Source organism: Nannobrachium achirus (assembly GCF_963921795.1).
Source record: "Nannobrachium achirus genome assembly, chromosome: 7".
Lineage (NCBI taxonomy): Eukaryota > Metazoa > Chordata > Actinopteri > Myctophiformes > Myctophidae > Nannobrachium > Nannobrachium achirus.
In genome coordinates, this window is record NC_137816.1 from 6783544 (window position 1) to 6806841 (window position 23298).

A 23298-nucleotide genomic window follows, 5' to 3' on the forward strand; every position below is an offset into this window, starting at 1 on the left:
CAGGGACCCCCCAGAAACAAGATTTGAGTTACAAATGTATTTTTGCTTTAAAAATACATATATTCAAAGATTTGCACACATTTTCATGACTTTTTCAAAAATAGCAGATCTACAAGCTTGCAGCGCGGCACTCGGTGCCGCGCTGTGAGCTTGTATATCTGCTATTTTTCACTGGTTAAAGCATTCAATAATTCTAGGCCTAAATTTAAATATTGAATGTTAAAAGACTTCAGGGTAACAATTCACTTCAAAAACATCACACCCAGTGTGAAGTGAGCAGTGCCTTTTATGAGTTCATTTTATTAACCGTCCCACGAAGCTTATGAGCCAATGAAAAGTGTGGGATGGACATACATACCGGTACGTACAGACAGACAGACAAAAACAGATGTACGGTAGGAGCGGTTAGCACCGCAAAAGAAAAGTTCACAACTTTTTCCACCTAGAAATCCCTTATGTCTTTACGTGTATAGAGGCATCAAAACAAGATTGCACTAAGTGAAAATTACACCAAATACCTCCCCGAATATTCAATTGGAAATATTCACATGGTTACTGGCTGGGACGTCTAATACAAGTGTTTCATAAGGTTATCCCGATTTCCATTTCCACTCTCTGAGAACTGCGAAAGCAAGTTAATTTAAAGCGTTTCAGACACAATAGGCCTACCTCAGCCGGAGGGCCAGTAAATGCAAAGTATGCACATCTATTATGTGTGCCAATATCTACTTCATTAACCTTTTTAAAAAGGAAAATCCGGATGGCACAGGATTAAAGTTCCTGCCCACCACTGTGGTTTTCAAGTAGTCCACAGTGCCTCCGGCTTGGCCCGGGCGCGCCAACAAATTACAATTGGCTGTGTTCGCGGGTGAGAAGCCAACAGGAGATGGCATCCTTTGCCACATCATTAGCAAGCTACTCCTACAGGTTGGGTCGGGACACCTGTTCCCAGGGACGTGCTGGCCATTGGGAAAAGCGGGACAACTCCCGAACATCCGCTTCATTCCCGGCCGGTTCAGGCCGGCCATTAGGAAAAAAATTAAAAATAAAATGTCGGCCTTCATTCCATTTTGGGGGCTGGGCGGCCAACAAAGTAAATCGTCACTGTCGGGCAGAAACCTCGTATCTCCAAGTTTCAAATTTGTAAATGTATTCGCGAAGTAAAGCCCTGCTTCATCATACAAGGCCGTCGCACAAAAGTAGTGAAAACAGCAGATCTACAAGCACACAACGCCTCGCGGTGCGAGGCGTTGTGTGCTTGTAGATCGTCTGTTTTCACTAGTTTAAATCATTTTTAAAATGATAAATACAAAACAAACGTTTTTGGACATGCAAGGTTTCCACCCGACAACGATGAAATATAACTCATGTAATTGGCTCACTGGCTTGTCACTTGTCATGATCTGAAATGGCAAATCTTTGAGTAGCAGCAGCGCTATAGAGAGAGATCTCTCTCTATAGCGCGCAATGAGGGCCTCTCCAACTCTTTTTCCCGGGCTGAATCAGGGGCCCAGCACGTCCTTGCCTGTTCCTCAGGGAGGGCTGGTGTGTCCCCTCTGCACACGTAAAGCCCTCCAGGTCAAACTCCTCACTGCAGTTAATTGTGACAGCACACTTTGATTTAGTTTTAGTTTTGTCATCTGAAAGGTTTTAGTTTTAGTCTAGTTTTAGTCGACTACATTTCGAGATATTTTAGTCGACTAGATCTACATTTTATTTTGTAGACAAAAATATATTTTTGGCTTGATGGCGATTTTCACAACGCGATTTTCACGATGCTGTTTCTTCTTTTTGGCTCCTAGCTATTGTGTAGCTTCTCTTACAGTAGCTGTATCTTACAGTATTCTTTTACTCTGTATCTGTACTTTAACTGCTGTGCTGCCTCTGGTGACTGGTAGGTCTTTAGAGGAACGAACGGTGGGTGGGTTCGAATTCAATTCATGACCTATGCATGCTAGTTTAAATAAAACAAATATATCAAAATATATTCATCTAGATAATAATCTTAATGTCAGTCATTGCTAAAGTGTAGAGAGTAAATGGAAAACATACAGGTAACACAATGAGAAAGAGGAATTTGAGTTCTGAGACTTTAACATGAAAGTTCCTATTAACTCTACTACTGCCAGATTATTTATTTATTTATTGGGTCTGGTGCCATCAAAAAGCGGCTTACCTTTGCGACGTTATAGTAGATAGATAGACATTTATTTATTTATTATTTTTATTTTATTTTGATTGTGCAACAATGCACTTTCGCAGACCAGGCAGCAGAGGGCGGCGTCATGCAAGAATTAATGTGAATTTGGCCGGTATGGCTTGCCATACATTGAGAGCAGTCTCTGGCCACAGAGCCTCAGGGCCAGAGAAAATCAACACGGAAGAGAATTGGTCTCCGTTGATGTTAACGCATAATGGATTTTTAAGACCATCACTGCGGGCGATGTGATTACAGTACACGGCGGCGTGACCCCTCATCAGCTTACGGACATCAACAAGATAAACGAACGAACGGCCGTATTGGCGCGGCGCGACCTCGAGAATTGGGGCGAACGGGAACGTCCGTAGTGGTATAAGAGTTAAGCTTAAAGTTGGACCATTATCATCAGTGGCAGTTTTATTTTCCACATTATTGCCCCCAAATCAGTGCTAGGCCTTCAAGGTAAAAACACAAAGGGAAAGTTAATTCACAGTGATGCAGTTCGGATGGAGGGGAAAGGAACTGGTTGGAATAACGTGTTCCTTCCACGCGCTATGTCCATCCCGGGGAAATCCCCCCTGTCAGGGGAAAAGAAACAACTTGGACTACTCATGCATTGAAGGAAGCATGAGGTCAGTCCGTTGTCTCCCCAGGCGCGGTAGAGGGAGAGCAGAGCCCAGGATTACATAGACAATTGGCACTGGGTGAAAAAAGGGGTTGCAAAATCGTGGGATAAAAATTATAAAAAAAATAAAATAAAAAAAAAGAACAGTGATACAGTTCTTGTAGGAGACATGGCATTGGTGTTTGCCAAGGAGTTTGAATTGTAGTTGTAAATAGACATCAGGGTTCGCCACTTTTATCAATTCATCATTGATTATGGAACAACCATTTTATCTACCAGGATGATCGCTTTTATACCACACAGTTCTTGTGGAATAGAAGAAAAATCTAAATGGATTGCTGGCCTTGTCTACAGCCAAAGACTTATTTTTGGATTCTTTGGTGAATAAAAACAAGTATCCCTGGAGGATGCCTGGATTCATGCATATAATAATAATAAACTGAATCTAATTTTAGCTGGTAAACACTGTGTAATCGAATGTGCCAAAGCCTGCCATCTCATCTTAAAAAGAAGATTAGATTTTCTCAGTGCCGGTTCATAAACTGCCCCACTGTTTATTTAGCTTTTTCTGTGTATTTGTATTTGTATTTGTATTTTGTTTGATTCTTTTGTTTTTAAATGTGTAACTGTTTTTATATGTTGGTACTTTAATGTACGTTTTTTAACTTATTTTGTTAACTTAAAGGTGTCTCACAACTCCTAGTGAGAGGACCTCAAACTGTTAGATGAAATATGCTGCTTGTTTTTTAAATTGTATGGTCTGAGGAGTGACACTATAATAAAGTTTTCTATCTATCTATCTATCTATCTATCTATCTATCTATCTATCTATCTATCTATCTATCTATCTATCTATCTATCTATCTATGCATGTGAAGATGTCTTTGGTGAGAGAGTTAAGAGAGTTAAGTACAGTTGCAGTGTAGCATTTCCAGTGCTTTCAATTGAAGGAATCCTTCTGTAAACTCGACTCAACTCAGATAAAGAGCTTTTACACTTCTTTATATGGCAGTAGTAGACACGGAATATCAACAGGGGTGTCGCACCAAATTCTGCTGTGAGCTTGTAGATCTGCTATTTTTTTTTAAATAGTGAACATTTTGTGCAAGTCTTTGTGCAAGATATTTCAAAGGTTTTTCAATCCTATGTTAGATTCAGATCATTTCGTGCGAACAAATAACTCTTCATCATATAAAACGTGGTCCAAGACGCAATTTAATCTCCCTGTGCATAAATTTGATGAAAACCTGCGAGTGAAAAGAGCCACTGAGGCATCGACGGCCCCAGCTCCATCTGCTTGTGGGTGGTGGGTTGGATGTAGCCAGATGGCATGTTAATAGGCTCATGATAAATAAACTGTGGAGGCGATATTGGAGGGCCAGGCCTGCACTGAGAGTGAGCCTGGGGGGGGGGCACCAGAAAAAAAGTGGAGAGGGGGTGCCCGCTGGCCTACTGGGTCCAGGGTGCGTACCACTTAAGCATTGCCACATAGGGATGGATGCCTGGGCGGCGTGGCCGGTTCGATTCCCGATCCTGGACGACCTTTGTCGCCTGTCACTCCCCATCTCTCTCCCCATTTCCTGTCAGTCTATACTGTCCTATCAATAAAGGCATAAAAGCCCCAAAAAACAGGAAAAAAAAGTGGAGAGGTTTATTGTTTAACCACCACAGAGAGCCAGAAGATGAGACTCAAGACTTATATCGTCACTGTCGGGCAGAAACCTCGTATCTCCAAGTTTCGAATTTGTACGCTTTTTCGCAAAGTAAAGCACTGCTTCATCATATGGCCATCGCACAAAAGTAGTGAAAACAGCAGATTTACAAGCGCCTCGCAGTGTGATCGGCTGCTTGTAGATCGGCTGTTTTCACTAGTTTAAATGTTTTAAAAAATGATAAATACAAAACAGACGGTTTTGGACATACAAGATTTACACCCGACAACGATATGTTATGAGCTTCTTTGGCCAGAGAGTCACAGAGGCGTTGAGAGTCACGGACGACAGACACTACAATTTTGAGGTACATTGACCATTTCCATTTTTCCAATACCTTGTAGTTCTTCTATTCCACTGCATCTCAGAGACATTTTACTCCGCTCCAGTTAGATGTTTAGGCCTACATGTTATTTTATTTAGATAATTAATTACAAAACATACATTAACCTCTTTGGCTATTCGAAAGAGCTTGTGGATCAGCTATTTGTTTATTTTGTACTTTCTCTCACATAGGGGTCTTTTACTTGTTAACAGACACTGTAGTATTGCTACTTATAGGCCTACTGAATTTATACCAGAGATAGAGAAGGTGAGCGTGGCTATATGCACAGCAGCCATATTGGAGAGAAGTTGGGTCGCTTCTCACTTCCTTCACAGGTGTTACCAATGATGCTAATGAAGGCTCTGTTCCACTTCATGTAGCACAGTGGTTCTCTAACCTTTTATTTCAAGGACCCCCATAACTCAAGTGTACAAATGGAACCAAATCCATTTGTTACACACCTTTTAAGGGGTCATTTGGAACCCCCAAGGAACCACGAGGACCAGACTTTGAGACCCACTGGTGTAGCAGAGGCGTGTTTCCTAAACCCACCAGGATTGAGTTAAGACCCGCCTCACGGAAACGCCCCTCTCAATAATCTTAAAGGGGAAGACCACCCATTTTCAATATTGAACTGTGTCATTAATATACCTTAGAGGAGTTGTGTGGAAATAGAAAAAAAGTTCCCCCCCTTCTGTGCTGCCTAGAACTGGAGGATTGATGTTGGGGTTTGTATTGTAAAGTACAACTTGATGACATCACACATTGTACTTTACAATACAAACCCCAAAATCAATCCTCCAGTTCTAGGCAACACAGAAGGGGGGGAACTTTTTTTCTATTTCCACACAACTCCTCTAAGGTATATTAAGGTCATATTTCAATATGAAAATGGGTGGTCTTCCCCTTTAAGTATGAAAGTGCATATGAACGTTAGACTTAGTGCAAAGCATTACTGTACCTACTACCTACCGATCCATTACAATAATACATGCAGAATACGGCCAAAGCCATATCCAAACTATAACAATTTAACTGATAATCAGTAAGAGTTTTCTGTTTGGATGTATGGGCTGTCAAGGCTAGAAAGTAGTTTTTTTGCCACTCAGTATGCATTCCCGTATAACAGGGGTCTTCAACGTTTTCAGGCCAAGGACCCCTTGGTTGAGAGAGAGATGAAGCAGGGACCCCCACAACCTTTTCGTAGATTCCATAATAGTTCATTGTTTGACAGCACAATCATCAGTGTATTTTGGATTCATGTCAATTTGTGTTTTCATATATTTAACCACTTGAACCGTCAATACTTAATTAACTTGACCTTTCACTCTGTACTTAGACTGCTCTTTTTCCCCTCTACAGTCTACACAAAGGCTCTTTGCCAAAAATAGCCGATCTACAAGCTCACAACGCCTCGCAGCGCGAGGCGTGTGAGCTTGTAGATCTGCTATTTTTGGCTAAAGTTCTCAGAATATGGACGCTAGGGTTCAAGTGGTTAATTAAAAATGAGGAAAATGTTTTCTATCACTCAAAGATTTAGAGGACCCCCTGTAGTAACTCTGAGGACCCCCTAGGGGTCCCGGACACCCTGTTGAAGACCCCTGCCGTATAACTTCCGGGTATGATGAGCACTGCAATGTAGTTTCAAATGCACTACATTGCAGGCGTTTTTTGAGAGTAAAAAAATAAAAAAGAAGAAGAAGACACGTGTGACATGCATGATCTGGGCAGATTGCCCCAGGAAATGTGCCAATTTCAACCCAAAACAACGGTATATAATTATGTTCCCCATTTTCAACAGTTTTTATTTTGTTTGTGACACTTGCTTTGGCAATGTAAACGTATGTTTTCTCATGCCAATAAAGCTCCTTTGAATTGAATTTGAATTGAGTGGCAAATCAAGTGGCAAAGTGAGTGGCAAAGTAAATTTAACGTAGTTTAATGCAATCAGATAGGACTTCTCTGTTTGGATGTATGGGCTGTCAAGGCTAGAAAGTAGTTTTTTGCGACTCAGTATGCGTTCACGTAAAACTTCCGGGTATGATGATGATGATGTCACTCGCATACCCTCTATTCAAGGGGCGGTTAGCGGAGCTCGTAGCATATACCTACGTTCTTCTGGAGAGACGTGCGGCAGAGCCTGCCCGCGCACCAGCCGACACGTGGATCCATCTCCACCGCACACACCACAGTTATCCTCTCTGGCACCGCTGCCCAGCTGCCGGTCACAGCCCACCTCCTAGAAACACAACAGTTTACAGTTTACAGTTTAGGCATTTAGCAGACGCTTTTAATCCAAAGCGACTTACAATAAGCAGATAAAACATCACAATAATAAACAAGAAAATATGTCAGTACATCAACAGCAATATAACAAATGCAAATGAATATCTATCTAGAAAAAAAAACAATATAATCAGTAAAGAAAGAAAAAAGGTTTCTAAAAAACCTAAAAACAAATGCTACCTAGCTTCATGTATGGTAATTGATTTTCTTCAGTAGTGCTAAGGGTTTAGGTGGAATCTGAAAAGGTGAGTCTTCAGTCCACAACAAAACACACACGCACGCGCGCACGCACACACACGCACACGCACGCACGCGCACGCACACGCACACGCGCACGCACACACGCACACACACACACACACACACACACACACACACACACACACACACACACACAGTTTACACATATTTACAGTATGTCCACTAGGGCTGTCACAATTATTACATAATCGTCTAATCGCAATTTAATAATCACGTTTATTTTTCATAATCGGCATAATCGTTTCCATGTTGAAAAATGTTCATATATATTTATTTAAAGGTATATTCAGTGATTGTATTTCATTCAAATAAAAATATAATTGGTACATTTTCCATTCATTCTCCTCACTAGAATGTGTGCTGACCAAATAAGGACTTCCACCATGGCCCGTGTTGCGAGCATAGCTAGATTCGGTTTTCAGAGGTTGCCAGCCAGTCCTCGACCAATCAGGGTAGAGTATGGCCGTAGATATGTTATGATGTTTAGTTATGATGGTCAAAATAAAGGTTTTGAGAACCACAGTCGCTCTGAACGTCTGCTAAATGCCTAATATTGTAAACTACTGAACTCATAAAATGCCACAGTCTGGTAGTAAATCAGTATCATATCCTGAAGCTGGAGACGTAGGCCTACCGATATTCAGTGATTGGGTCTAATGATCAAAAGAGAACATTATAATGGTGTAAAAAATCTATAAAAAATTAAACATTTAAGGGCCAGTAAGATGACCCCCGGCCACTTTCATTATCACTGAATACACCTTTAAGTAAAAAAATAATGGAAATAGCAGATCTACAAGCTCACAATGCGTCGCGATTGTGAGCTTGTAGATCGGCTATTTCCAGAATCAATGTACTTTTTTAAGTATAAAGTTGTCAAATATGTCAGTAATTTCTTTGTATATTTAGGTTATGCACCCAAAAAACTGATTCAACCCCCCTATAAATGTGACACATATAAATTATGTTTGCTTTATTTAATTACTTCACTTCAAGGCATAAGCATATACATTTAATTGATATAACTCAAATATTATTAATAGTGCCAGATGTGATACATTTACATTATGTTGGCTTTATTTAAATGTATTTAATTATAATATATGCAAATGTATTGAATTGATGTAACTGAACAAATATTAATCGTGCTTACCTTAAATATATACATTTACAATATATGCATTTTTATTAAATTGTTCCAACTCAAATGTAATTAATAGTGCTTATACAAAATCTATTCATTTAACATTATGCATTTATATTACATTCATGTAACTCAAATCTTAGTAATGGAATTTAAAAACACATTGAAAATGAGTTCCAATGAAAACTCCCAGAGTCCCATAAACCACGCCTCTCACCAATTTTATTGAGTAGTTTTTAAGGCTGAAATCATTCTGAGAATATTGTTTGAATCCAACTCAATTTTATTAAGTACATTTTACAGATCTGAGAAGTGACTCCAGCCCTTTCCCTTGATTGGTCAAATAAGTTGTTCACATGTTATGCAAAGCATGCTGGGAACAGCATTTTTCTAGGTTTTCAGGGAAATGTTTAAGCTTTCAGGAGCTAAAAATGCTAAATGTATCATATCAATGTGTCTGCCTTGGCAAGATGACTGTCATATGTCAGAATTTGATTTGTCAGTATTTGAGCCTAAACCCTAACCCTAACTGCTAGGCTGCTAGTTTAAGCTTGAGCTCCCTCCCCATGCTAGGCTAAAAGAGAAGAACTCATGGTAACTTTGAGGTTATTGCGTTGGTTTTCTCTTAAATGTTCTGATTATTCAATAATCACTGCTATTGCATACATCCATTATGCATCTGTATGTTGATATTGTAAAACTTGAAACAAATCATCCAGAAGAAAACCTGAAACCGAACTCTTCTTATGTAAATGTAAAAGTATTTTATTTATCTTAGCTTAATTCCATAAAAATGAGTTGAACCAACACATTTACGTTAACATTTGTTTGAGTTGGACAAACGTAAATTAATTAAGTTCATATAATTAACTTGGCTTAAGTTAATGAAAATGAGTTGGACTAATTGAACAACATGCATTGCATTGAATGTAGATTTGACTTGGGACTACATATATCCCATATATAAATTTACTCATATAAAATGGGTGGAAAAGTTTCACACATTTAAAATGTGTTCAACTGAGAGATTATTTTTTTGGGTGTGTGTCATATCTGCCATGTGCAACTTCAAAGCCTAAAAGCCAAACAGAAATGTAGTTGTCGACGTCAAAAACACGATTAAATCGTTAATTGCAATTATTTGAGAGAAAATGTATCGTCATGTAAAATGTCATAATCGTGACAGCCCTAATGTCCACATGAAGGAGAAACATACAGGGACACAAAGTTGTGTGGCTGTGAACTTTGTCTTTGTAGCTATGATAGCCAACCGTTTTCTCCGAGCGAGGCTCTGATGTTAGTTTGTTCCTTAAAGGGCCACTTCACCCCTGGGACAACCCGTTCTTATTTTATTGTTGTTTGGGACACGATCAACACAATCCTGAGTTAATTTTTTGTGTTCAGTCTGTTTTTTGAGATATTTTAGTATTCAACATGTGCTAGTGATGCATTTTGCATCATATGATGCAAAACGCATCACTGGATGATGCAAAACGCATCACCAGTACATGCTGAATACTACTAAAATATCTCAAAAAACAGACTGAACACAAAAAATAACTCAGGATTGTGTTGATCGTGTCCCAAACAACAATAAAATAAGATAGGGTTGTCCCAGAGGTGAAGTGGCCCTTTAATTTGGACGGTAAAAGCCCTATTTGCTACTGTATATCTACAAGCTGTGGTCTGGGTCGGACGCCAATTGTCAATTATGCATCGGGCAAGACGCTCTGTCGGGCTGGGTTGGGCTCGGGCTCACAAATTTAGGCCCGGTTAAAGCTCTAGTTACATTCACAACATTATGGCATATGTCTTTGTAAATGCATCTCAACGGGTGTGGTCATTAGGATGTTCTAAAAACAACACACACGCACGCACGCACGCACGCACACACGCACACGCACGCACGCACGCACGCACACACGCACACACGCACACACACACACACACACACACACACACACACACACACACACACACACACACACACAGCACACACACACACAGCACACACACTCATGCCCACACAGCCTGTGAATATATAGCCCCATATAGAACCTCACCCGTCGCTGCATACTGTTGTGCTCCGAGATGAGGTCCTAGAAAGGTGGCTAGCAATCGCTGGACTGCCGCAACAATGAGTTGGAAAACACTCGAAACTAAATTTTATCCAAAAAGTAAAGGTAGTTCCGAGCTCCAGACTGTGGTTACCTAATCACGGTACATAAAACATGAACCACGGCATGAAACAACCCCTTAAATCGCTAGTTTTGTAACGTTTTCCCATTCAACTGGAACTCCCCTGGCGGCAGTTGCCTGTATCTGCTACAATGAGAAAGATGCAGTACTTGCACCTGCCGCCGGGGGCTTTTCTGAATTTAATGAGACTAATTAAGCAATTTAAACCGTTTTCCCAACGCTGTGGTTGATGTTTTATTTACCGAGGTTAGGTAACCACAGTCTGGGAGCTCGGAACTACCTTTACTTTTTGGATAACATTTCGTTTCAAGTGTTTTCCAACTTGTTGTTGCGGCAGTCCAGCGATCGCTACGCTATCTTTATAGGACCACATCTCGGAGCACAACAGTATGCAGCGACAGGTGAGGTTCTATATGGGGCTAGTGAATATAGTGATGCTGCTGAAGTAGAGTGACACATATTAAAATAAATACTATACTAAAATACACACGCACATGCACGCACGTTGCACGCACGTCCGCGCGCACGCACGCACGCACACACACACACACACACACACACACACACACACACACACACACACACACACACACACACACACACACACACACACACACACACACACACACACACACGCACGCACGCACGCACACACACACACACACACACACACACACACACACACTCAACCAGCGCTGCAAGTCAAGGCATCCTCAACTCCACTCCACTTTCAGGAAATTCTATTTATTTTCATTTCTCTGTGTGTGTACAGACTGTACACCATTTGCTTTCATGTTTCGGTGTGTGTGTGGTGTATTATTAATACATATACGGTACAGTGTGCATGCACTAGAAGAGGGACTGGCCTCATTCTGTCAGTGGCAAGAAGTATCCGACTACAGTACCACTCCATTCCACTCGGCTGCTGTATTCATCACCCTATGCCTTTCCTTTCCCACAGCTGGGCAGGCACTGCCGGGCATACCTTGGCCCGCTGTGCAGTGCCATGCCGTGCCCATGCAGTGACCTCTGTCCGCGCCACGGTCTAAGTTTCCCCTAACAGCTTTCAGCCACAGCATGTGTCTCTAGTTAGTGCTGTTAACCCATTTAGAACGGGTACACGGTATAGTGTATTATTATTTTATGCTTTAACTATTGAAAAACAGCAGATATACTACAAGCTCGCAGCGCGGCACCGAGTGCCGCGCTGCGAGCTTGTAGATCTGCTATTTTTGTAAAATCGTGAAAATTGGAATTTTGACCCGATTCTATAAGTGTCTTTTGAATCCTTCTAAGATTTTTTGAAAAACCTGTGTTTCTATGTCAGCAATCTGGCCGGCCATCGTCAAAGAAAAGGTGTTTTTCACTTAACTGGAGCTCAGTTAGTCTGTTCTTGAGAGACTACCATGTCAGTGGTTCTCAAACCTTTTCATGTGAAGTACTCCCAAAATTATATTTATTTGGCCACGGACCAAAGATTTGCACACATTTTCACAACTTTTTCCCAAGAACGCACAATAGCAGATCTACAAGCTTGTATATCTGCTATTTTCACTGGTTAAAGCATTCAATAATTCTAGGCCTAAACAGGTTTTAAAGTACCTGTTCTGGACGTGGCTGAGTTGGACCAGCTCTCAGACACTAAGCAATGTAGGCTTAGGCTACCGCGCACTCAGTCCAAGAGCGCACTCAGGAGAGGCCCGCGGCTCGCGTGGAACGAAACCCGAGCGCGAGCTCCCTTACCTCATGCGTGCATTTCGACCGGGAGAGACAGAAAGCAGCGCCTTTCACCTGCCGTTTCGGCTGGCACCGCCAAAGACAAGAGCTGGAGTCACACAGGAGCTCTCATAGCGGCCGCCGTCAGACGATACTCACCTTCATGCTGGAATGCGAAGCCGGCGCGGAGGCCCCGACGAAACGAGCTACATAAACTCAATCCATCAACTTCACCACCATGAAGGTCTCTTTTCCGTTACCAGAGCGCTGCTTGCTTGCTTGGGGTATGCCTTGGTAGCACAGCAGCCTTCTCTGTCTGCAGGCGTTGATAAACACGCTATCACTCTCTCGCAGACAGCGGTCTATAAAAATCTGGAGGGATAACTTTGTGTTTGTGTTTCTGTGTGTGGGAGGGTGCGTGTGTGCGTGCACGACGTGTGTGGGTGTTGAGGAATGCCTTTTATAACTGTAGACATATAACTGTAGACATAGACCAGAATTTATGGTAAACAAATTAAAAACACGATGAATCGAAACGGTGTTTATGTTGGACATCGGCACACTGGAGAAACAAAACGTTGTTGTTTTTTGATATATTTTGAACAAAGTGTCTTTTTTTTGCTCCCCTCTGCTGAACTAAAACAACCTACAGTACAGTATATGGGGAGGCTTCAGACATGGAGCAAAGCAGTTATACGGCCCAGGCAAATATACAGTCTAGAGCAGGGGTCCTCAACCTTTTCAGGCCACGACCCCCAAAATAATCATATTTTAACTGGGGACCCCCACCCTGACGAGCACTAAGAGTTGAGGCATTACATTTTGTACAACATGGTTCTATTGTGAAAATAGCCGATCTACATGCTCACAACGCCTCGCGTTGCGAGGCGTTGTGAGCATGTAGATCGGCTATTTTCACAATTTCTGCCTCTGATATTTGACAATTTGACCAATGTTTAATTTGTCATTTTAGAGGTATTAAAAGGTCCTTAAATTGTCACTTTAGAAATGTGCAGATACCCTCTATACACTTAAACTTTATGTTGGTTTGTTTACTGTTGAATAAGAAAACAATGTTGCACATTAAGTTAACTCACTTAGCGCCGAGCGAGCCAGATTTCAATATGAATCTGCGCTTATAACGCCAGGAAATAGCTATATTGAATCCCCAAAATCACATTACATAAACAGGTACACGTGCCTGCGGATGCCACAAGATGACCACTAGAGTGAGCCATAGCTCATAGACTTTCCATGGTCCCATGTTAAGTCAGAATAAAAAACAAGGTTCATGACATAACAGGATGGTACAATGACATACTCTCCATTGACATTCAATGGACAGGCCGCGGGCCGCCATTTGAGCTCAATACTGCTCAATTCGTGCTTGATCGTCTCAAACCACCATTGGTATGGGCATCGGAACGTATATAGATGCCACACAGAAAGTTTCCGAATCAAAATCCGACCTAGTGAAGCTACGTGAGGGTCGGATGGTTTGCATTGAGCCTAGCGGCTAACAGAGGCCTACGTAAACAGGAAGCTATGGCTTAAAGGTGACGTCATAATCGTATCCTTTTTTTTCACGGTTTTCATCTGTATGCTAGTCGAAGGTAAGCTAACCGTTCCGCTCCGTCTATCAACCCAAATTAAAAGCTTAAACAATGCTTTTATATAAAAGTCGCTCCGAGTCGCTCGGCACCAAACGCCATCATTAGTTAGTCGCCCCGAAAGTCGCTCGGCGCTAAGTGAGTTAATCATCTGGGGACCCCTCAAAAATAATTTGGGTCCCGACCCACAGGTTGAGAACCAGTGGTCTAGAGGGTAAAGAGATGGGAAAATACTTGACAATGAAAGTAAATGAGACTACGTTGAGTCGACAACATCCATCCGTATCTAGAGATGTTGATATGAAATGTGTTTCAAACTTTTAAAAAAGCTATTTAAAATAATCAATACTGAGAATCAACCCTGTCCGGGTCAAAAAAAAAAAAAAAAAAAAGATCTACAAGCTGTTGTTTGCCTCTTTCTTATATTATATGATTTGAAAATTTGGCCAATATTTGACCCGTTTTTATAATAAAGTTTGCTGATAACTTTTGACCATTAGTGAATATGGTCTTTTTCCTTACTTTCCTTTTTAGTTGAGGTATTAAAGAAGTCTAAAAAGTCCTTCAATTGTCACTTCACTGTCATCTGGCGACCCACAGGTTGAGAACCCCTGCTCTAGCCACGCCCTGAGGAAAACATGTTGTCCAAACCAGTCGGCGTCTCTGGCATTTTATTGTTTTTAATATGCAGCCCCTGTCGTCTAATTCAGGGGTTTTCAAAGTGGGTGACGGGGCACCCTGGGGTGCCGTGGTGATGCCGGTCCAGGGGTGCCACGAGATAATTTGATAATATTTGGAATTCATCAATATCACTACATCAATCTCACTTCACTATGCTTAGTAAAACAGACCTGATTTGCACTATACTTGATGAGTTCTTTGTCCATCTACGACAACTCTCTTCACCGAAAATAGCCAATCTACAAGCTCACAACGCGTCACAACGTGACGCGTTGTGAGCTTGTAGATTGGCTATTTTTGGTGAACCTTCCCCCCAGAATAGGCATGCTGGGGTCAAGTATAACGTTATTTTCAGCCAGTTCTGATGGAAACGGATATTTCTCCAATAGGATGTGTATAAGATTCAAAAAATTAACAGTGTAACTCAGGGGTGCCGTGGATGAAAAAGTTATTTACAGGGGTGCCCTGCCCCTGAGTCAAAAAAGTTTGAAAACCCCTGGTCTAATTGCTTGAGCGTGCTTCAAGTTTGTGCCCTCTTGATAGGAGCCCTCTTCCGTCATCAAGCCAGATGCAGATGTGTATCTGCATCCGTTCATCTGTCAGCCATGTTTACCAGCACAGTAGTGGGCCCTCTCAGTGGAGAACAAACAACCAAGCCTGAACACTCTCCAGGCTTGCTTTCACCATCCAGCCCATTCTCACCCCCTCTGCTTCACCCTCCCGACGCGTTCCCAACTCGCTTTCTGCTTCACCCGTGCGACGCTTTGGAACGCTAACAGCGTCTACTGTCAGACGAGAACGGAGAGTCTTAGTATGCATGCGCCGACATGTGTTTACTGGAATATTTTCCAGTCACGGGGAATCGAACCCAGATCTCAATTTTAGCTGTCATCATGCACTACCAACTGAGCTAAGGAGACTGCTGGGAAATTTCTTTTTTTTTGTGCTTTTATCTTTGACAACGTGGATAATAACGGAACGTAGTCCCTTATTTGAACCGCATTCGGATGCGGAAGCAGTCCCCTGGTTACTATTCTGTCCATAACGGCACATAATTCGGTAACACCGCTGAGTCAGCTCATGCGCCGTTCGCACCGATCGCCGCGGCGACTCGGTCGCTACCGCTCCCTTGGCGGCGGCTCCCGGGGCTCATCGGCGCCTGAGACGGCGTGGCTCCGTCGTTTATAGTGGCGTGAACGGTAACGTCGGGTGGCTGGTAAACCCTTCATAACTGTATCGAATCTCGCTTTGGGAATGACTTTTTTTTTCTTTCTTCTTAGACCACTGGCCATAACCAATGCGTCCAACACTTGACACAGCAGGCATACCCAAAGCATCCCCTCGTCCGACGCAGTACGGTACTTGACAGGGCGTCAGTTGTCTGACGCTTTGAAGGTGAGAATATGTTGCACGATCAGTGGTGGGAATAGTACTCAAATTCTTTACCTGGACTGCCGTCGCGGCATCCCAGGGTGCCCCGTCACCCACTTTGAAAACCCCTGCCATAGAGGACCACTTGTGTACAGTGAACGAAGGAAGCCGTCATTGATACTATACATGCAAGCAAGCATTCCTATACACCAGCACGCACACATGCAGAAACACAGGCACGCACCCACCCACACCCATTATAGTGTACACACACACGCGCACATAAACAATGTGGAGGCATTAAGGGCAATTTCCCTAATGGTCTGTGACCAGGGTCAGGCAGTGTGACCACAGGGAATGCTGCATGCACAGTATCAGTCCGTTTGGTTCCATTTGGCACACTCTCATAGTGAAATTAACTCATTCACTGCCCAGAATAACCAAACCACTAACCACTGGCAGCTATATATATATTTTTTTTTTCATTACTTTTTCAAGTAGTCACTGTATATTTTTCGATTTTTCACAGACACCGACTGTCACTAGATCTGTGCTTCGTGAAGAAGAAAAAAGCGAATCATTCCGAACACTGGTTGTCTAATTATGGCCGAATGAAAAAGCACTATTTTGACAAACACAAAGTGAAAACCAGGAAGCGGAGAAAAAGGCGTTTCTGTGGAAAAATTTAACAGAAAACAAATGTATATCCGGTTTTTCGATGACGTTATTTCATGTGTTCCGGTGAGGCTGTGATTCCCCCCCCACCAAAAACAGTCAAATCCGTCAATGGCGCTATGGGCTTACGAAAAATCTGTCCAAAACACTCTGGATTTTACGGCATGGTAACACTTACACCATGACGAATGTAAACACCAGAGATGTTCACTCTGTCTATTATGACTCCATTACCACTCGGCTGTTTCATTTAATATACAGCATAATATTGATCTATTTCTCACTCAACCCCAATAGACAGTGTTGTGACTGAGGCAATCAGAGACTGGCGGAGAGAAGCGGCTGCCAGCGAGAGTGTGTGCGCGTCGTTATTGTAATGTCGTCAAAGCGTTGTGGGACTTGGGGATGACAGCTGAAGGCGGGGATTCTTGTGTAAGCCTCTTAGGGAGCGCTCCATAAAGATATCAGTGGCAGCCCGGTAATGTCTCATCATCCCCCCCCTTCCAGGGGAAACAGCTGTATCGTAAGCTGGCGTTGGAGCAATATGTGGTTGGGGGGGGGGGGGGGGGGGAAAGAGTCTATTTCGTTTTGTGCATCAGGTGGAGGAATTCTGAAAAAAAAGGAAACCTGAGGCAGTACTTAAAGGAGGACTTTGCCACTTTTCAACCCGTCTTCATATAATAGGTCCTCACTAATGTTCATAATAAAATAGCACAATTTTTTTCTACTCGGTCCAAGTCTCCTACGAGAGCTGTGGGAAGTTCAGAAATCCATCGTCTTGTGACATCATCATTTTCAAAAAAACATTTTTTTTTTTGAAAAAGATATTTCGATTTTTATTATCACGAGAACAATGGCTTCCACTTTAACATTGCAACTTTTCAGGAGTAGAAAGCCTGCATTTTCTATTAGCTTGGATTCCCAATCGATGATGTCACAAGACAATGGGTTTCTGACCTGCCCACAACCCTCCAATGAGAAAAGAATAGCTATTTTTAGTGAGGACCAATTATATGAAGATAGGTTGAAAAGTGGTGAACTACTCCTTTAAGTATTTCCAATACTTCCTTCCATATTGTACTTTTACTCCACTGCAATTATTTGAAAACTTTAGTTATAGTAACTTTTTATACCGTGGCTATTTGAAAATAGCTCTACGTGTTGCATCGCGGCGCGTTGTGAGCTTGTCGATCTCAAACATTTTGAACTTTTACTTTTGGTACTTTAAGTATGTATTGATGCCAATACTTTTATACTAAGTAAAATTTGTATCCCGTACGTCTACTTGTAACGGAGCATTTCTACATTGCAGTATTGATACTTTTACTTACGTTAAGTAAAACATTTGAGTACTTTTTCCACCAATGTCTCCCTCTCCCTCCCTCTCTCTCTCTCGTCCTAGTTTGTCATACGATGCATGGTGTTGCACGCCCCAAAACAGCAGATTTACAAGCTCACGCATCACTTCATGGGATGGAGTTTAAATGAAGCACAACTCTTAAGATCAGACGGTTGCAGGAAACATATGACTATAGCGGGTGAGCACCCAGGGGTTATTTCCCACCAAGATGTTAATCTGAAATGAGGCTGGCGGGAGAACATAATTGATTGTATTCTCTTGTTGTTCTTTCTGCTGTTAAGTAATCGCAGGAGCTCATTAAGTGCATCGCATCGTGTCGAGTTTAATTGGACTACAAATTAACGACACGGGCGCTGCCGACACGCATGCTAATTAAGGACGAAGACTACCTGACTCATAACATTGCGTCAACAGGCTTTCTCGGGGGAAAGCCTGGTATTCGTTTACAACGGGCCATTTTTTGATCCGGTCTAGGAGGAAACCACAAGCTGAAGAAGTGGCGTTGCTTTGTTTTGGTTCCCCCCCGGTTGTTTCCCCAATCCCTATTAAAATGCTCGAGTAACCTAGTGTAGTCTTGCCAGTCGCTACGAGTTGGACTAAAACATGCATATCATCGTTGTTGGGTGGAAACCTCGTATCTCCAAGTTTCAAATTTGTACGTTCTTTCGCAAAGTAAAGCCCTGCTTCATCATACAAGGCTGTCACACAAAAGTAGTGAAAACAGCAGATCTACAAGCACACAACGCCTCGCGGTGCGAGGCGTTGTGTGCTTGTAGATCGGCTGTTTTCACTAGTTTAATCATTTTTAAAATGATAAATGCAAAACGGAACGGTTTTGGACATACAAGGTTTTCATCCGACAACGACGATATACCAAACGAATTTTCCAAAATCAGAACTACCCTGCATCAAGGAGTTTATTAGGCAGACCCTAAAAGTATGTCCTTGAACGCAGGGGAATTATTTTGGGTTAAACTGTTTCCAGTTCGATAGTTCCGGCCAAAGTGTAGTCCGTCTAGAGCCTCTATCAGAGTCCAGGGTGAAGAGCTATTCACCGCAAATTTTAGGAGTAAAGCTATCCACCTAAAGTGAGAAAATAAGTGGAGGCCATCATAGTCAGTCACGGTGAAGTACTATCACTGTGACTGACTGGTCTAGATCGACCAGTCAGTGAACGGGGTGATGGGTCGATCTGTCTGAAAGTAAAAACATAGAGATGTGTCGGGACTCACGGTGGAAAGCTCTTCACCGCGAGTAATGACGTAATGTTGTAGTTTTACGACTTGAATAGACTACACCGCGGTGGATAGCTTTTCACCGCGGTGCCTACTATGATAGGGGCTTAGGACTACAACATGACGTAGAATGGTTTCCGCTCCCGACCGGATCAAAACCCCGAAAAGCGAAGGGATCCCAGGCTACTAACCTGACACACTCCGCTGATGCACATGTCGAAGGCCTCGGCGCGGCAGCGCGTCCCGTCCAGCACCTTGGGCGCCAGCTCCACGGTCAGGCTCCGCCCCTTGGCCTGGCAGCGCAGGGCGCACGGCGCCGCGGGGTCGTAGGGCACGGGCACCCAGTCGTACACCGCGCCCTGGTGCTTGATGTCGTTGTGGGCCGAGCACTGCTGAGAGCGGAAGTCCCCCGACTCTGGTGGGCAGTCCTGAGGAGGGGGAGGGAGGGGGAGGAAGGGGGAGGGAGGGGGAGGTCAGTGTTCATTTTGACAGCAAATTTTGATATAGTTTTGGTCATAGTCTTTTGAATGAATAAGAAAAAAACTCCACGCCGCATCGCCTTCTCGCCTCGACACACCTGTCGCTTTTGTAGGTGTGCAAGAGACAAGGGGCCCTATTATGATCCAGGTCTTATGCCTTATGCCTTAACTTCTTTGCCTTTTTTTACTATTTAGTTTTTGTTTTTTAAATATTTCAAATAGCTGATCTGCAAGTTCACAACGTGCAGGTGTAGATCAGCATTTGAAGTATTTAAAAATGTTTTTCAAAATAGTGGAAAAAAGGTAAAGAAGTTAAGGCATAAGGCATTAGTAATAGGTAATAGGGCCCATAGTCTTTTAAATAAAATGTAATTTCGTTTTAGTCATGTTTTTGTCATTTTTTAGTCATCTGAAAAGTTTCAGGAATAAATATCCTTAGATTTTAGTCGACTAAATCTACAGTTGATTTTGGGCCTTAATGGCGTCGTAATGGCTGATTTTACACTTGGTGCTGATCTACAAGCTCACAAGCTCAGAACGTGTTGCATCTGCTATTTTCAGAACGCAACCAAACATAAAATGACTTGTTTTTAATTGTTGACAAAATTGTCAATATATTTAGTCATAGTTTTAGTCATCATGGGATAGTTTTTGTTTCGTTTTCGCCGATGAAAAAAGGTTAACATTTTCATCATCGTTTTTGGCTACGGTATTAACACTGAAGGAGACGAGAGGTAATGAATGGGGAAAAGCAAAAGAAGAGGCAATGTGCAGAAGAGTCACGGAGGTGATGCTGCCTGTATATCGTCGCTGTCGGGCAGAAACCTCGTATCTCCAAGCTTCGAATGTGTACGTTTTTTTGGTAAAGCAAAGCCCTGCTTCATCGTACGTAAGACCGTCGCACAAAACCAGTGAAAACAGCAGATCTACAAGCACACAACGCCTCACGGTGCGAGGCGTTGTGTGCTTGTAGATCGGCTGTTTTCACTAGTTTCGTTGATTTTTTAGATGATGAATGCAAAACGAACGGTTTTGGACATGTATACAAGGTTTCCACCCGACAACGACGATATGAGGAGTGAACAGCCCTAAAACCCCTGGATGGCCTCATGGAGTTGAAAGCTGTTTTAGATCAATAGAGGCGAGGGCTCGCTTCGCTGGGCAACATCTAACAGCCTGTCAGCAGCCAATAACTCTGAATCTACCTCTCCTCTCCTTGAATGAGTGCTGGATCACATCGATCCCGACACCGACATCCACGCTCAGTCACTCGCGCAAACACACAATAACTCATCCCAGAAATCATCTGAATGCCAATCCCACAGGCTTGACTAAACAGAGCTTCCGCCGCAGTCTTTTGCTAGAGGGGAGGAGAGGTGGGAAAGATATTATCCCGCCGCCGGGAACTCTTCCCACCGAGCGTGATCGAAACCGTGGCAAGGGGCGTCAATTGGGTATGGCAGGGGTATGCAGCTGCCATACCCTGGGTCCAGGGGGAAAAAGTTACTTTTAAATATAAATCCATGAATGTCTCTTTGTCTATCTCTGTTGGTTATTATGTTTTTAAATTACAGTAAAATAACTACAGATGCAAAATGTTACGAAATGGTCACTTTAACATTCTAATTATATTCTCCATACTTGTATTCTCTGTATTCTTCATTTTGACAAAATGGCAGTGCCGAGGGAAGTAGGGGTGCTGGGGGTGCGGCCGCACCCCCTCCCCCACGTCCCACCGCACCCCCCACCGCACCCCCTAAAGGGGGGTTGGGGGAAAAATATTGCCGATCGGCAAGTAGAGGCTCTGACATCAGTGGCGTGAAGTAGGAGCTATTGGCTACTTCTATTTCCAGTACAATTTCAAAATAAACATGTGTTGAATGATCGATTGTATAGACAAAAAAAAAAAAGAAAGGCTCTTGTTTTGAAATGTGCTTCTGGGCACTGTTTAGACAGGAAATGGCTTTCAAAGGACTTCCCTTTTAACTTGTCTAAGCGTCTGTCTCTCCGTGCGTAACATATGCGTCATGGACTCGGGTGAATTATAACAATACGGGCATAAAAGGAATATACAGAACACCAAGACAACACAACCTAGGCTATGAAGGCATTAAACATCGCCCTCTGCTAGCCCTGGCGTCCTCACTGGTGAGTCGTGGCTAAAGACTTGTAATGATGAATGCTATGTTATGCTGCTGTGCTGCCTGGCTAGGCTAATGTTTGGGCTAGCTAGTGGCTAATGGCTATGGTGTACCAGAAGTTGACCAGCTGTTTCCTAACACTGGGGTCTGGACCGATGCGGCGGACAATATAGCATCTAATAATATCCTGCTGGCTGCAATCAGATCAGTGGCATATGGCCACTGTGTGCGCATTTTTTATATGTCTCCGCACTGTCCACAGCCCGTTTGGAGAGGCAAAGGGAAAGTTTAGTGTGCAGTTCCCAATTGTGTTACATTTAGCTAAAAAATAAACCGCGGAAACCCGAATAAAACATGCAAAAAAGGTTATAAAACACAATTAAAATCCGCAAATAACCGCAATTTTTCGCACGGGGATCGTGTCGCGCGCGTGCGTGACACGATCGACAGCCCCTCCTGCCTCAAATTAGTTCCCACGGCTATGCAAAATGGTATATTCCCAGGTTCCGCAGGTCAGCTGCACAGGTGCAATTCATTAATGTTAATTGTGGCACTTTTACTAACATGCCACTTGAACAACCATTCCAGGCTGCCATATCCAGCCCAAGAAACTGTAGAAAACGGGGGGGAGGGGAATAGAATGTACTTCTTAAAATGAAGGTATCATGCCTGTTGCTAAGGTATGGCAACATGACTGGTGTCTTCGCGCGCGTGCAAGACACCAGTCATGTTGCCATACCTTAGCTTTTTCTGAACTGACGCCACTGAACCGTGGGCTCTCCACAATAACTCAGTCGACGTCGTACCACTTCAGTGGCGGAGGGAGATCATGGAACCAGGACTTGTGTCCCTTTGATACGAAATAGAATAAAAACCTTGTGAAAATGTCTGCGGTCGTCCCCGTGCGCCGCTGGATGTGTGGCTGTGGCCTGTGGCTGTGCGGTCTGTAGCGCTGTAGTACCCTGACATGAGGGGGGGGGGGGGGGGGTGTCTGGGGGGCTCCTGGTGGATCCAATAAAAACTGCTGATTTTACCAGATGGTTCACCGTGAAAGGCCGTCAGAGGGGATTAGTAACATATATAACATGAGGTGGGAGGCCTGCTTCCATCTCTCTGTTAAGAGTAACAGCTAATGCATCCCATATTTCCTCAGCAGGCTTGCAACTTACATTACATATTTACAATCATGGACCTGGGTGGATAGCCAGGTCTAATGGGCTGGAAGGTGTCCATGGTTTTCATACAAGAGACAGTATAACTGGACACCTCGTGAAGGAT

The 23298-nt window shown here is 43.0% G+C and overlaps 1 protein-coding gene across 1 annotated transcript in view; it reads right to left on the reverse strand.

The window, feature by feature from the left end:
* Positions 1-23298, reverse strand: part of adamtsl3 (ADAMTS-like 3) — a gene marked incomplete at both ends in the record, with an annotated part of 420411 nt that overhangs the window by 247995 nt on the left and 149118 nt on the right. Inside the window, 2 exons of the mRNA XM_080729421.1 lie at positions 6975-7101; positions 19592-19828. Coding sequence (XP_080585547.1) covers positions 6975-7101; positions 19592-19828 — 364 coding nt within the window. The remainder of the gene's footprint in view (positions 1-6974; positions 7102-19591; positions 19829-23298) is intronic.